General features: G+C 40.7%; 1 protein-coding gene across 2 annotated transcripts in view; it reads right to left on the minus strand.

The window, feature by feature from the left end:
- The window catches only part of pth1r (parathyroid hormone 1 receptor), a 69952-nt gene that overhangs the window by 36939 nt on the left and 20712 nt on the right, over positions 1–12301 (minus strand). For both annotated transcript variants that reach the window (XM_088348013.1, XM_088348005.1), the window contains exon 4: positions 7520–7706. In XM_088348013.1, the coding sequence (XP_088204139.1) occupies positions 7520–7706 (187 nt within the window). The remainder of the gene's footprint in view (positions 1–7519; positions 7707–12301) is intronic.

The raw sequence follows: 12301 nt of genomic DNA on the forward strand, positions 1-12301 counted from the left end.
TACTAAATTTTGTGCAAGCTTGGGGAGTTACGGAATACATGGAACGGCAAAAATGATGTTGGCAAGCTGTTTGGATTTATTTTCATTTTGTTTCTGTCGCATTCTATGTTAGTTTTGCCGGAGATCAAAGAGATCAAAGCCAGGAGAGAAAGCTTACCACGTGTTGTGAGTCCTAATTTTATTCATATTTAGTTTCTTTTGTCTTTTATTAGCATATTTGGTATTGGAGTAATCCAAAAGTAATTGAAAGTAATCAGGTTAAAGTAACCCTACCCAACTCTGATAATAATGCATTAATAATTTCACACATAAGTGGCACCCGCGGCCAAACTATGAAAAAAAAACTGCAACTGCACCTTTTATGTGATGCACTTTAAAGTCTTGAAAAAATGATCAATCGAACTTTGTTTTGCAGCAAGACAATAGTCAGAATCTGTACACCTTTTTATTGGGAGAATTCAAGCACTTTTTAAGCACATTCAAAGCCAATTTTCCAATTTCTCCAGCATCACATATTGGTCTCTTGAGTTGTCCTATCCTATTGGGCTCAACATGACAAGCCGCCATACAAACTAATGCCAGCTGCAGTTAGTCACGTGGGGAAAAAAGATATGAAATGGCAAAGCGAGGCCACCGGAGCTGGCGCGTCCATGTCATTCTGAGCAGACTTGATCTATTTTTCTTGATTTAAGGCGTGCTCTATCGAGTCTAGACTGCCAAGAAGCATTGTAACGGTTTCAAGCATTTACAAGCACTTCACCCAAAATTGAAGCAGTTTTCAATTCTTGAAAACACAGTATTTAATGAATTGTTTGAAACTCATGACAAATGGTTAGCAGACACCAGGGCAGACAACTCTGAAAAGTTGCCTGCCCAGTCATAAAGTTGCCTGCCCCATTTTTCACAACTTGAAACACAATAAGATGACTCATCGCAAAAAAAAAACATTGTTGAAAAGTATAATGTATTGATAAGCAGAAAATATAACAGAACAACACTTTAAAATTAAGTTTATTATAAATCTACTTATAATATTTATTGCATGTATATGAAATCGCTGTTTTCCATCTGCCATCAGTATGTACCTGTATTTACTCATCTTCATTCATGCAATAATTGCATTGCGTCATCTGCTTAACCCACGTGAACTCCTCTTTCCACGTTGCTTTTAATGTACATTTACGTTTTGTAGCGTGATAAATTTGGTCAGCTTCTTTTGAATCTTTCTTCTGGGGCAGATGTATTGGTTTGATTCCTAACCACTTCTCCATTTTTCTTGTGTTCTCTGTGCGTCTACTTTGGATAATGATATGCAAATGAGCAACCTTATAATGCTCCGGAAAGTCCGGAAGCACGAAGTTATTCGATGCAGGCTTCTGATCAGCTGCCGAGTATGCAAATTGCCAAAGGAACGGAAATTCCGGAATTTCCAAACCGAACGAAGATTTCGAAATCGGAATAAAGCAAAAGTTTGATTAGAAAACCCGGGGCGGCTTCTTGGAAAAGCCGCTCCGGGTGTCCGGGCAGACGATATTTCAGACACTGTTTAAAGTCACGCATGTTCAAGGATTTCAAGCAAAGGTACGAACCCTGAATATTGTAGTGATGTAGACGCTGTGCATATCTAACCGGCACCCTCTTATTTTCAGTGAAGTGACAGAAACGCAACTTTTGAGTGCGTTCTTCCAGCTGGGAGTGGTGTCAAGTAACAAAGTAACAGAATGTTCTCTAACCACAGGCTTCAAATACCTCGCACTGCCAGACACGCTCTAATTGAAATGTAGGGGGCATTGAAAATTGCTTGTTGCATGAAAAAAACAAGTAGAACGGACCTTTTGTCGATAATGACACTCCGCCACTCACTGGCCCTCACAATTTAACGTGACGACTCCGTGCAATGCCAATTTCAAGAGCTTGGATGACATGCTAAGACTACCCATCAACTTTTGTATTTATCTTAAAATGAATTGTACGGCTGTAATAAAATATTTCCACAAGTTTGCAGCAAAGCACAAAGCTCTAGATCTGGGGTCTCCAACTAGGTGCCTGCGAAATAATTCCTTTAGTAGTAGACTTAGTCTATTTAACCCTACTTCTAAGTATATACCGGTAATAACATAGTAATAACATATTAACAACATGATACGATCAATTTTAGAATTGTATATCAAACTGGGTGCCCATTTTGCTAATTAGTTTCTGAAAGTAGCTTGAAAAAGGTTGGAGACCCCAGCTCTAGATGTTAACTTTAACATAGATGGGTAAAAAATGTCACATGATGGGGAAGGAGTAGTGCTGTCACTCAATTAAAACATCAATCATATTTTTTTAAAACACGCTCTTCAGGGATTGGAATAAAAAAGGAAGAATAATGCTAATATTGCTGACCTGGATGCTTACATTAGCAATGAGCGTTCAATAAAAGTTGCCGAAAATTCCAATTTAAGGCATACGCAAAGTCAATTGAATGCGGTTCATGGAATATATAGACGTTTTTGTCTCTTTCGAAAGGTAACAACACAGAGATTGAAAGGTTTTCATTCTCGCAAATTTATTTTTACAATCAAATGCCTGCAGCTGAGTGTAGCATGGAAACACCTTTTCCAGCATCTTAGCTGGAAAACAAGTGTCCGAAGCCTTACATGGTACCTTATCAAATCTGTTCACGATCTGAAAAACAAAACAGTTCACAGTCATAAAACCCCTGCAACCGTGTATTTTACTTTGACCAATTTCTTTAGGCATATTGAAAGAGTTGTAAATGTTTGACTTCTCTTTCCAGAAGTCAATCAATGATCGTGCGTAAAAACAGTGAGTAAAAACGAACCTCAAATGGCGTTACACATGTTTATTTTGAGGTCTAATTTGAAAACCTTCCAAACATCTGCGTAACGTTCTCATGATAATTTAATTGGTTAACCAATGTGTCAATCATCATTTGAAATTGTTACCACCAGCTAAAGGTATCCGGCGCTAAATGAGCCTATATCTGTTTTATTATACAGGCCCTTATTGGGTAATGTGAGTTATGGACCGTGCAAAAAAAGCCTGCTATTGGCCGAAGGTGGTATCAATCAAAAGTTTTGAGGCTAACGACCATAAGGGAAATCATTTTACGAGCTTGTTTATTTGTAAATAGGAATTATGTGTCAAAACAAGTGGACGACAACAAGGAAAGTCCAACCATGCTGACATACTTTTAGGCAGATTTTTTTAATCTTTCAGCATTATCACGTTTTGAAATAAATATGTTACACGGTTGAATTCACTGGACGGTGCTGGATGTAACAAATCCATGTTTGCGGGGAATCCTGTAATCAACGAACTCCCAGGGGACTTAGTTTCGGGTATCTTGTTTCAGACTGATCGTAATGTATCTGTGGTGAGTACCGTTAAGTATCAAGACCTAGCCTAAATCAATCTTTTTACTCATTTTCGTGTAAATCAATTTTAATACAACAATGGGGTTTATACATATATAAAGTATATACATAGATACTGTATGTAGCGGGTAAGCTGTATGGAGTCTTGATTAAGGGAGTAGGGAGAAGAAGAACGCAGGAGGTGGTGATGAGGGAGCAGAGTGGTTTCAGGAAAGGTAGAGGATGTGTGGATCAGGTGTTTGCAGTGTGACAGGAGCGTGAGAAATATTTTGCAATAGACAAGGATGTTTGTTTGGCTTTCATGGATTTGGAAAAGGTGTATGACAGGGTCGATAGAGAGGCGTTGTGGCAGGTGATGATAATGTATGAAGTGGGTGGAAAGTTGTTGGAAGCATTAAAGAGTTTTTATGTGAACAGCAGAGCATGTGGAAGAGTAGGGAGTGAGACAAGTGAGTGGTTTCCTGTGTTGACTGGTGTGAGACAGGGGTGTGTGATGTCACCATGGCTGTTTAATGTCTACATGGATGTGTGGTGAGAGAGGTGAATGCAAGAAAATTGGTGCAGATATGATGGATAACAGTGGAACGGTGTGGCAGGTAAGTCAGTTGTTGTTTGCAGATGACCCAGCACAAGGGGGATTACCACATGTGAGGTCCTTTCTCAAGGTTTCTCTTTTCTCCTCACACTGAGGTTTTTGAGTTTTTCCTTGCCCGCATGCTGGTTTAAGATCAGGTAATTGTGTAATTTTGTAACTGTAATCCTGTGCAGTCCTTTGAGACATTTTTGTGATTAAGGGCTATATAAATAAATTTGACTTGACTTGACTTGACTTTTGGCTGATTCTGAGGAAATGTTGAAAAGGTTGGTAATGGAGTTTGGAAGAGTGTGTGATAGGCGTAAGTTATGTGTGAATGTTGGAAAGAGTAAGGTGATGAAGTTTTATGTGATGGAGTGGGCATGGCGTCAGAAATAAGGTTGCATGGACAGGTGCTGGAAGAAGTTGAAAGCTTTAGGTACTTGGGTTGTGATGTGGCTGCAGTTGGTGGAATGAAGTCCGAGGTATTGCACAGAGTGAATCAAGGAAGCAAGGTTTTGGGTGCTCTGAAGAGAGTGATGAGTAACAAGAGTATGAGTATGGATGTTAAGAGGGGACTCTATGAGAGCGTGATTGTGCCGACTGTGTTGTATGGTGCAGACTTGGAGCTTGAACGCAAATTTGAGAAGGAAATTAAATGTTTTTGAGATGAAGTGTTTGAGGAGTATGTTAGGAGTGACAAGATTGGATAGTCTGAGGAATGAAATTGTGAGAGACAGAACTGGAGTAGTAGCGGAACTGAGCAAGCATGTTGATAAGAGAGTACTTGGTTGGTTTGGACACATGGAGAGAATGGATTAGGAGAGAATGTTGAAGAGGATCTACAAAGCAGAAGCAAATGGAAGGAGACCAAGAGGAAGGCCGCAATTGACGTGGATGGATGGTGTTATAAGTGCACTGCAGGAAATGGGTCTAAATATAGTGGAAGATAGAGCTCTTGTTGGTGATAGGAATGAGTGGAAAGGTCTTGTAAAAGGATAGTGGGATGTTTGGACATGTTCTAAGGGGTGGGCAGGGCACCTGTATGATACGGCAGGGGTAAACCAGTGAAAGCTGTCGGGCCCTGCTGTTGAACAGAAGAGTGTGCTGTGTCACCCTGACCCCAGTGACATGGCTGCTTTCTTGTGTCCCCTTTTATCTGGAGGGACGAAAGCATGACCAACTTGGGTGCCGAGGTGCTTAACTTGTTTGGGTGTTTGGGCATTTGGGTTGGCCAAGGTCCCAAAAAATTGTGTGTTTTTTGCCACTTTTCCCCTTTTTTAAAAATTCTCTCTCTCTCTCTCTCTCTCTCTCTCTCTCTCTCTCTCTCTAATTATATTTATCTATACGTAAAACAGTTTTATTTTTCGAATCAAGAAAGAATCTCAAAGGAGTTTCACCTTGAATAACTTTTTTTGTGTGGGAGAAAATCCACCGAAGGAATTAGGCAGATTATTGGCTTGCATATTTAAGCATGCATGAAAAGCACACAGTTTAAAGCTGAATTTTGGACTCGGGGTTAGCGGCAGGCATCTGGGGAGCCAAGCAGCACCCGCCTTGCGTAAATGCTCGGCACGGGAACAAAAAAAATCTTATTATTTACTTTGATAAGGGTGAGAATAGCAAAAAAGAAAGCCGCCACTTCCTCCGGCGGAGGCTGAAATCTTCGCACCTCATGCGACAACCCGTGTGAGGCTTGTAACAGGATTTCACCAAAATGCTTGTAAGGTTTCCAGCTGAAGCGTTGATTTAGGCATGCTTTATAATGAAATAGACCAATTAAGTAGACTGGCTAAGAACAGTGTCCCCAGCTTAAGGCGTAATTTTTTTTCCCTATTTATCCTGACATTCTTTCCATCTTATTTTCACTTTAAGTCTTTATTACGTGTTTTTTTCTGGAGTGCCACATGTTATCTCATGGTAAAAAATGTTCATTATGTTGTATCAATGCTTCACAGCATGAGTGTGGAAGTGGCCCGGGGCTAGGGTGCCCTTTTTTTGAGCAAAATTGCTGATTTACCGGCATAGAGACAGAGAGAGAGAGGAAAGGAGAGCGAGAGAGATAGAAAAAAAGAGAGAGAGACAGAGGGACAGGAAGGGGAAGAAAGACAAAGATAGAGAGGGAGTGTGTGTGTGTGTGTGTGTGTGTGTGTGTGTGTGTGTGTGTGTGTGTGTGTGTGTGTGTGTGTGTGTGTGTGTGTGTGTGTGTGTGTGTGTATGTGAGATAGAGAGAGCGAGAGATAGAGACAGAAAGACAGAGAGAGACATGGAGAGGGAGACAGAGAGTGAGAGACGGATAGAGGGACAGACAGACACATAAACAAAGACTGATAGAGACAAAGAGAGAGATAGAGATAGAGAGGGATATAAAAAGAGACAGATAGATAGAGATAGAGATAGAGAGAGACAGAGAGAGAGACAGAGAGAGACAGATACAGGGACAGACAAAAAGACAAAGACAGAGATAGAAACAGGGAGACAGAGATGGAGTGAAAGAGAGAGAAAGAGTGAGAGGGATAGAAAAAGGATCGGGACAGAGATAGACACACAGAGACAGAGATATAGACGTAGAAAGAGACAGAGAAAAAGAGAAATAGAGAAACAGAGAGACGGATAAAGAGACTGATAGAGAGAGGGAGACAGAGAGAGAGAGACAGAGAGAGACAAAGTGAGAGAGACATAGAGAGCCAGAGAGAGAGAGACAAAGTGAGAGACACATAGAGAGCCAGAGAGAGAAAGACAGACAAACAAAGAGATAGGGAGGGATAGAAATGATAGAGAGGGATAGAGACAGAGATAGAGAGAGGGATAGAGAAAGAGACAGAGAAAGAGAGATACATGAAATAAGAGAGATAAAAAAAAGAGAGACAGAGAGAGACAGAATTACAGAGAGAGACAGGAATGGAGCGAGAGAGAGAGCGGGTGATATAGAGAAAGAGATAGAGAGAGATAGACAAAGAGAGAGAGAAAGAGAAATACAGAGAGACAGAGACAGAGAAACAAAAAGAGAGAGAGAGAGAGAGAGAGAAAGAAAGAGAGGGATAAAAGAGATAGAGATAGAGAAAGACAGAAATAGAGGCACAGAGAAAGAGAGACACTGGGAGAGAGAGATGCATCAGTTAGGCAGCATGACGAATGAGTGGGACACAAACTCTTCTCAGCGAGATGCAGAGAAACGCGGAGCAGGTTTATGGTCACAGAAAAGTATGAAAGACGCTATGATATTAATTGGCCAATCGGCATCAGAGCTCTCAAGTCAAGAGATGCTGGATTTTCGGCGTTAATCTTGGCAGAAATGTTAGAAAAAAAAAAATCTTTTTTTTTAACTAACTGGCCAATCAGCTTTAAACTTTGGCTTTCTAAACGTTCCTTAATGGTCCGAGATACATCCATTGTTGTTTTTTTAAGAAATGCAATCTTTTCTTTTTAAATTAAATCTATTTTTCCCTGCCAAGGAGTAAACCAGCAATACGTGAAATGTCAGGTAGCAAGGGGTCTCTGTGCTGCGGGTGTTTGTAATAAAAACTAAAGTAAAATTTCACATCCTTCATTTTTCACTCACAAAATGCGCTTTGTTAGACGGTGGGGCCTCGGTGATGGATTTGAGTTCTTCCACGGTGACGCGTTCCACATCGTCCAAGGCGGATCCCGAGTAGAGAACCACGTCCTTGACGAAGATGCTGACGGCTCTCAGCATGTAGGACACGAAAAGGTGCATGTGGATGTAGTTTCTGGTGCAGTGCAGGCGTCTGTCCACACACAACATAGCAGAAGACATAAATAAGGGACCAAATGAAAAAAAAGCTTTACTTTCATTTCATATCTTTGCCCGGACTGATAAATAAGACATAATTTCATGATATGTTATCATTTTACGACATGTTATCAATCTTCTTAATTTAAATAAGATATCTCAGCATTTATAGCCTGCACGGTTGATTTTTTTTTGTCTACGTAGGCGCGATAATTATCATTCACTTCTTGCCAAGCGATAATATTCCGAGGAAACACTGCGTTTAATGTTGGAAAATAAAGAAACACAATAATAACACTGACAAAAATGAGAGTGTGGTCATGGTAACACTGTAAACAAATATATTCTTATACTATAGATAGTCAATAAAGGAGAGTAGGATGTTTGGACGCGTTCTCAGGGATGGACAGGGCACCTGTATGATGCGGCAGGGTTAAACCAGTGAAAGCTGTCGGGCCATGATGTTGAACAAAAGAGTGTGTTGTGTCACCCTGACCGGAGTGACGTGGCCGCTTTCTTGTGTCCCGTTTTATCTGAAGGGACGAAAACATGACCAACTTGGGTGCCGAGGTGCTTAACTTGTTTGGGTTGTTGGGCATTTGGGTTGGCCATGGTTCAAAAAAGTTTGTGTATGTTTTTTGCTATTTTTTTCCGTTTTTATTTTCTTTATTTTTGTATGGGTTTGTCTTGCTGTCGGTCACCCCTCTCGACATGACCGGATAGATAGATAGATAGATAGATAGATAGATAGATAGATAGATAGATAGATAGATAGATAGATAGATAGATAGATAGATAGATAGATAGATAGATAGATAGATAGATAGATAGATAGATAGATAGATAGATAGATAGATAGATAGATAGATAAGATAGTAGGTGTGGGCGGATCAATCCAAATATCGATACAAGTCCTGGGATCGATACTTCACCCTTTCACCAATATCTTCAAAGCGCCGTTTCTGAATGTAGTTTTTTTGTCAATCTAATCACACTTCACAACACTCGTAGCTTCATGTGCTAGATACATACTGTGAAATATCAATCTTGGTAGGTTTTGAATGTGTTTCCTTTAAAAAATGTGCAAACTTTGGTTAAAATATATTTGTGGATCATGACTTACGTTAATGAACTAATATTTCTATCTATTCATCTATTATCTGCATCGCTTATCCTCAGTAGAGTCGCAGAGGTGCTGGAGCCCATCCCAGCCAATTAACAAATCAATTGTCGAAATAATAAACAAAGTATACAAATTAATAATTGTTTTTACTAAAAATTAATTTGAGGTTTTTGAGTTTTACCTTGCCCTCGTGTAGGTTTTAGATCAAGGGGATGGTGTAATAATAGTCTGTAGTTTGCAATAATCTCTGCAGCCCTTTGAGACACCTTGTGATAAAGGGCTATACAAATAAACATGACATGACTTGACATGACTCTAAGTTTATGCCTTTTTGTGTGACTGACAGGCACACTTTAAGCACCTAGCCCTACCTGGCGAGGAGAGCAAAAACGTTGTCGGGGTCGGAAGCGAGTTGTAAGTCAGAACGGGAGAGTTGACGTAGTCGGGGGACAAAAAGAGATCGTAAGACGGGACGGGAGAACAGACGTGGTCAGGAGAAAAACAGGTCGTAGCCGGAGACAGACAAGAGCAAAAACAGGACGGGTGGGAGTCAGGGTCGAAAAAGGCTTGCCTAGTATTCACTGAGGTTCGCAGACGGACTGACAACAGGGGACAGACAGGACTGGGTTCAAATAGTGACAGGGGGCCAATCAGAACCCGTGGCGGTTAGCGCCAAATGAGCGGGCGCAGGTTGTTTTCCATCAGTAATCATGACAATATTGTCCCTTTAAAAACAGATACATTAAATAACATCTATTTAAGGTTTAAAGTATTGTAAAATATTTTCTAATTTATCATCACGGTTCCCGGATCCCTTAACCGCAGGGGTCGTTGGAGCACCAACGGTGAATTTAACATACAATAAATGAAATAAACATAAAATAATAATAATAATAATAATAATAATTTCCTTTGTATTGTCATTCTTTGTAACAATGTACACAGAACGAAATGTCGATACACCTGACCCGTTGTAGCGAGTCGATGCAGCCGCAGCCAACAGAGGGCGCCGCCATTATACCAATTAGGTATAAAAAAACATTTCTGAGAATGGAGTCAAATGCTTTTTCAATTTCTATAATTTCTAGGAAAAACAAACAAAATCAAAGCAGGTTGTTAACAAATCAAACGTTATTTTTCCCATCATGCCAAAGGTTAAGTCTTGGTAAATCTTTAAAAAGCAAAGCAAACCATGACCTATTTTCAAAAGTAACACTATTGAAAGGCAGTGATGAATCTACAGTGTTGAATTTTCCCGTAAGCGTGCGTGTGAAGATTAACTTCAACGAGGTCGAACAAGCACGCGAACCGAAGCCTAGTGTCAATATTGGTCGTACCAATACAACCTAATATTTCTCGCCTGTTTAATGAGTTCAAGATTTGACAAGGCGGCCCATTGATTAGAAACGGCGCATGACGACAAATCTATCACACATTTCCCTGGAGAGAAACTCAAACATCCACATGAAAAATGTATCCTATTGGCCCGGGCGGGAAATTACGGGGAGCTCCGGTGTCTCCGGTCTGGAGCCGGAATGTCAGCCAGACCCCTGGGACGGCTTATTGGACTCATTTGGCCCCGAGCATATTGGCTGGTGCCAGTGGGGAGCCATCAAAAACGCGAGTAAACACGACGTGGATTTCTGACGTTTCCTGTTGCCCGGCTGGCCACGGAACGGAATTAACGGGCCATGAAAAACATCGGCAGCATGGAACGGCTCCTTGCCTTCGCTCTGAAAATGATCCCAAGAGCCAAGAAGAGATCCGCAGGTTCGAGAGCTTTCTACATTCGGGCCGCGATGTTGTGGAATGCTTTTCCCCTTGAGATTCGATCTGAACATGTTAATAAATTTATTTTGCACATCTGGTTAGCTGCTCCTCTTGCACTTTTTGCACTACTGTATAATACTATACATAGCTATAACTATTTAGTATGTTATTAGTACAAAACTCAATTCCAATGAAGTTGGGAAAGTGTGTTAATTGCAAATAAAAATTGATCCAAGTAAATTGCAAATTCTTTTCAACCCATATTTAAATGAATGCACAGCAAAGACAACATATTTATTGTCTTCACTCATAAACTTTATTGTTTTGGGAGAAAATCATCAACTCTGTAATTTGATGACAGCAACACGTGCCAAAATAGTTGGGACAGGTGTCAATAACTACTCAGAAAGTGGATGAATGGAAATCAACCAACTATTTGCAGGTGAACAGATGAATTAGCAACAGGTGAGAGTTGTTACTGGGTATAAAAAAGGGAGACCCGAACAAGCTAAGTCATTCACATGCAAGGATGGGGCGAGGTTCACCTCTTTGTGAACAACTGCGTGAGCAAATTGTTGAACAGTTTAAAAACAACATTCCTCAAAGTACAATTGCAAGGAATTTAGGGATATCATCATCTACAGTCCATAATATTGTGAAAAGGTTCAGGGAATCTGGAGAAATCACTGTGCGTAAACGGCATGGCCGTAAACCATTATTGAATGCCCGTGACCTCCGAGCCCTCAAGCGGTACTGCATTAAGAACCGACATCAATGTGTAAAGGACATCACCACATGGGCTCAGGAACACTTTGGAAAACCACTGTCAGTCAATACAGTTCGACGCTATATCCGTAAGTGTGGGTTAAAACTTTATGTTGCAAAGCGTAAGCCATTCATCAACAACATCCAGAAACGCCGCAGGGTTCTCTGGGCCCGAGCCCATCTAAAATGGACTGATACAAAGTGGAAAAGTGTTCTGTGGTCTGATGAGTCAGTTTTCCAAATTGTGTTTGGAAATTGTGGACGTCGTGTCCTCCGGTCCAAAGAAGAACAGAACCACCCAGACTGTTATGCACGCAAAGTGCAAAAGCCAGCATCTGTGATGGTATGGGGGTGCATGAGTGGCCAAGGAATGGGTAACCTGCACATCTGTGAAGGCACCATTAATGCAGAAAAGTACATTCAGGTTTTGGAACAAAGTATGTTGCCATCCAAACAGAATCTTTACCATGGGCGCCCTTGCTTCTTCCAGCAGGATAATGCCAAGCCACACACTGCACGTCTCACGACAGCGTGGCTTCGTAGTAAGAGGGTGCGGGTGCTTGACTGGCCTGCCTGCAGTCCTGACCTGTCTCCCATTGAAAATGTGTGGCGCATTATAAAGCGCAGAATAAGACAAAGGAGACCCCGGACTGTTGAACAGCTGAAGCTGTACATAAAGCAAGAATGGGAAAGGATTCCACTATCAACGATTCAACAACTAGTCTCCTCACTTCCTAAACGTTTATTGAGTGTTATTAAAAGGAAAGGTGATGTAACACAATGGTGAAGAAGCCCCTTTCCCAACTACTTTGGCACTTGTTGCAATTATAAAATTCTAAGTTTATCATTATTTGCTTATGGAAATAAAGTTTATGAGTTTGAACATGGATAATCTTGTCTTTGTGGTGTATTCATTTAAATATGGGTTAGAA

The sequence above is a fragment of the Urocampus carinirostris genome, chromosome 1, assembly GCF_059441175.1.
Source record: "Urocampus carinirostris isolate Australia breed hairy pipefish chromosome 1, RoL_Ucar_1.0, whole genome shotgun sequence".
Classification (NCBI taxonomy): domain Eukaryota; kingdom Metazoa; phylum Chordata; class Actinopteri; order Syngnathiformes; family Syngnathidae; genus Urocampus; species Urocampus carinirostris.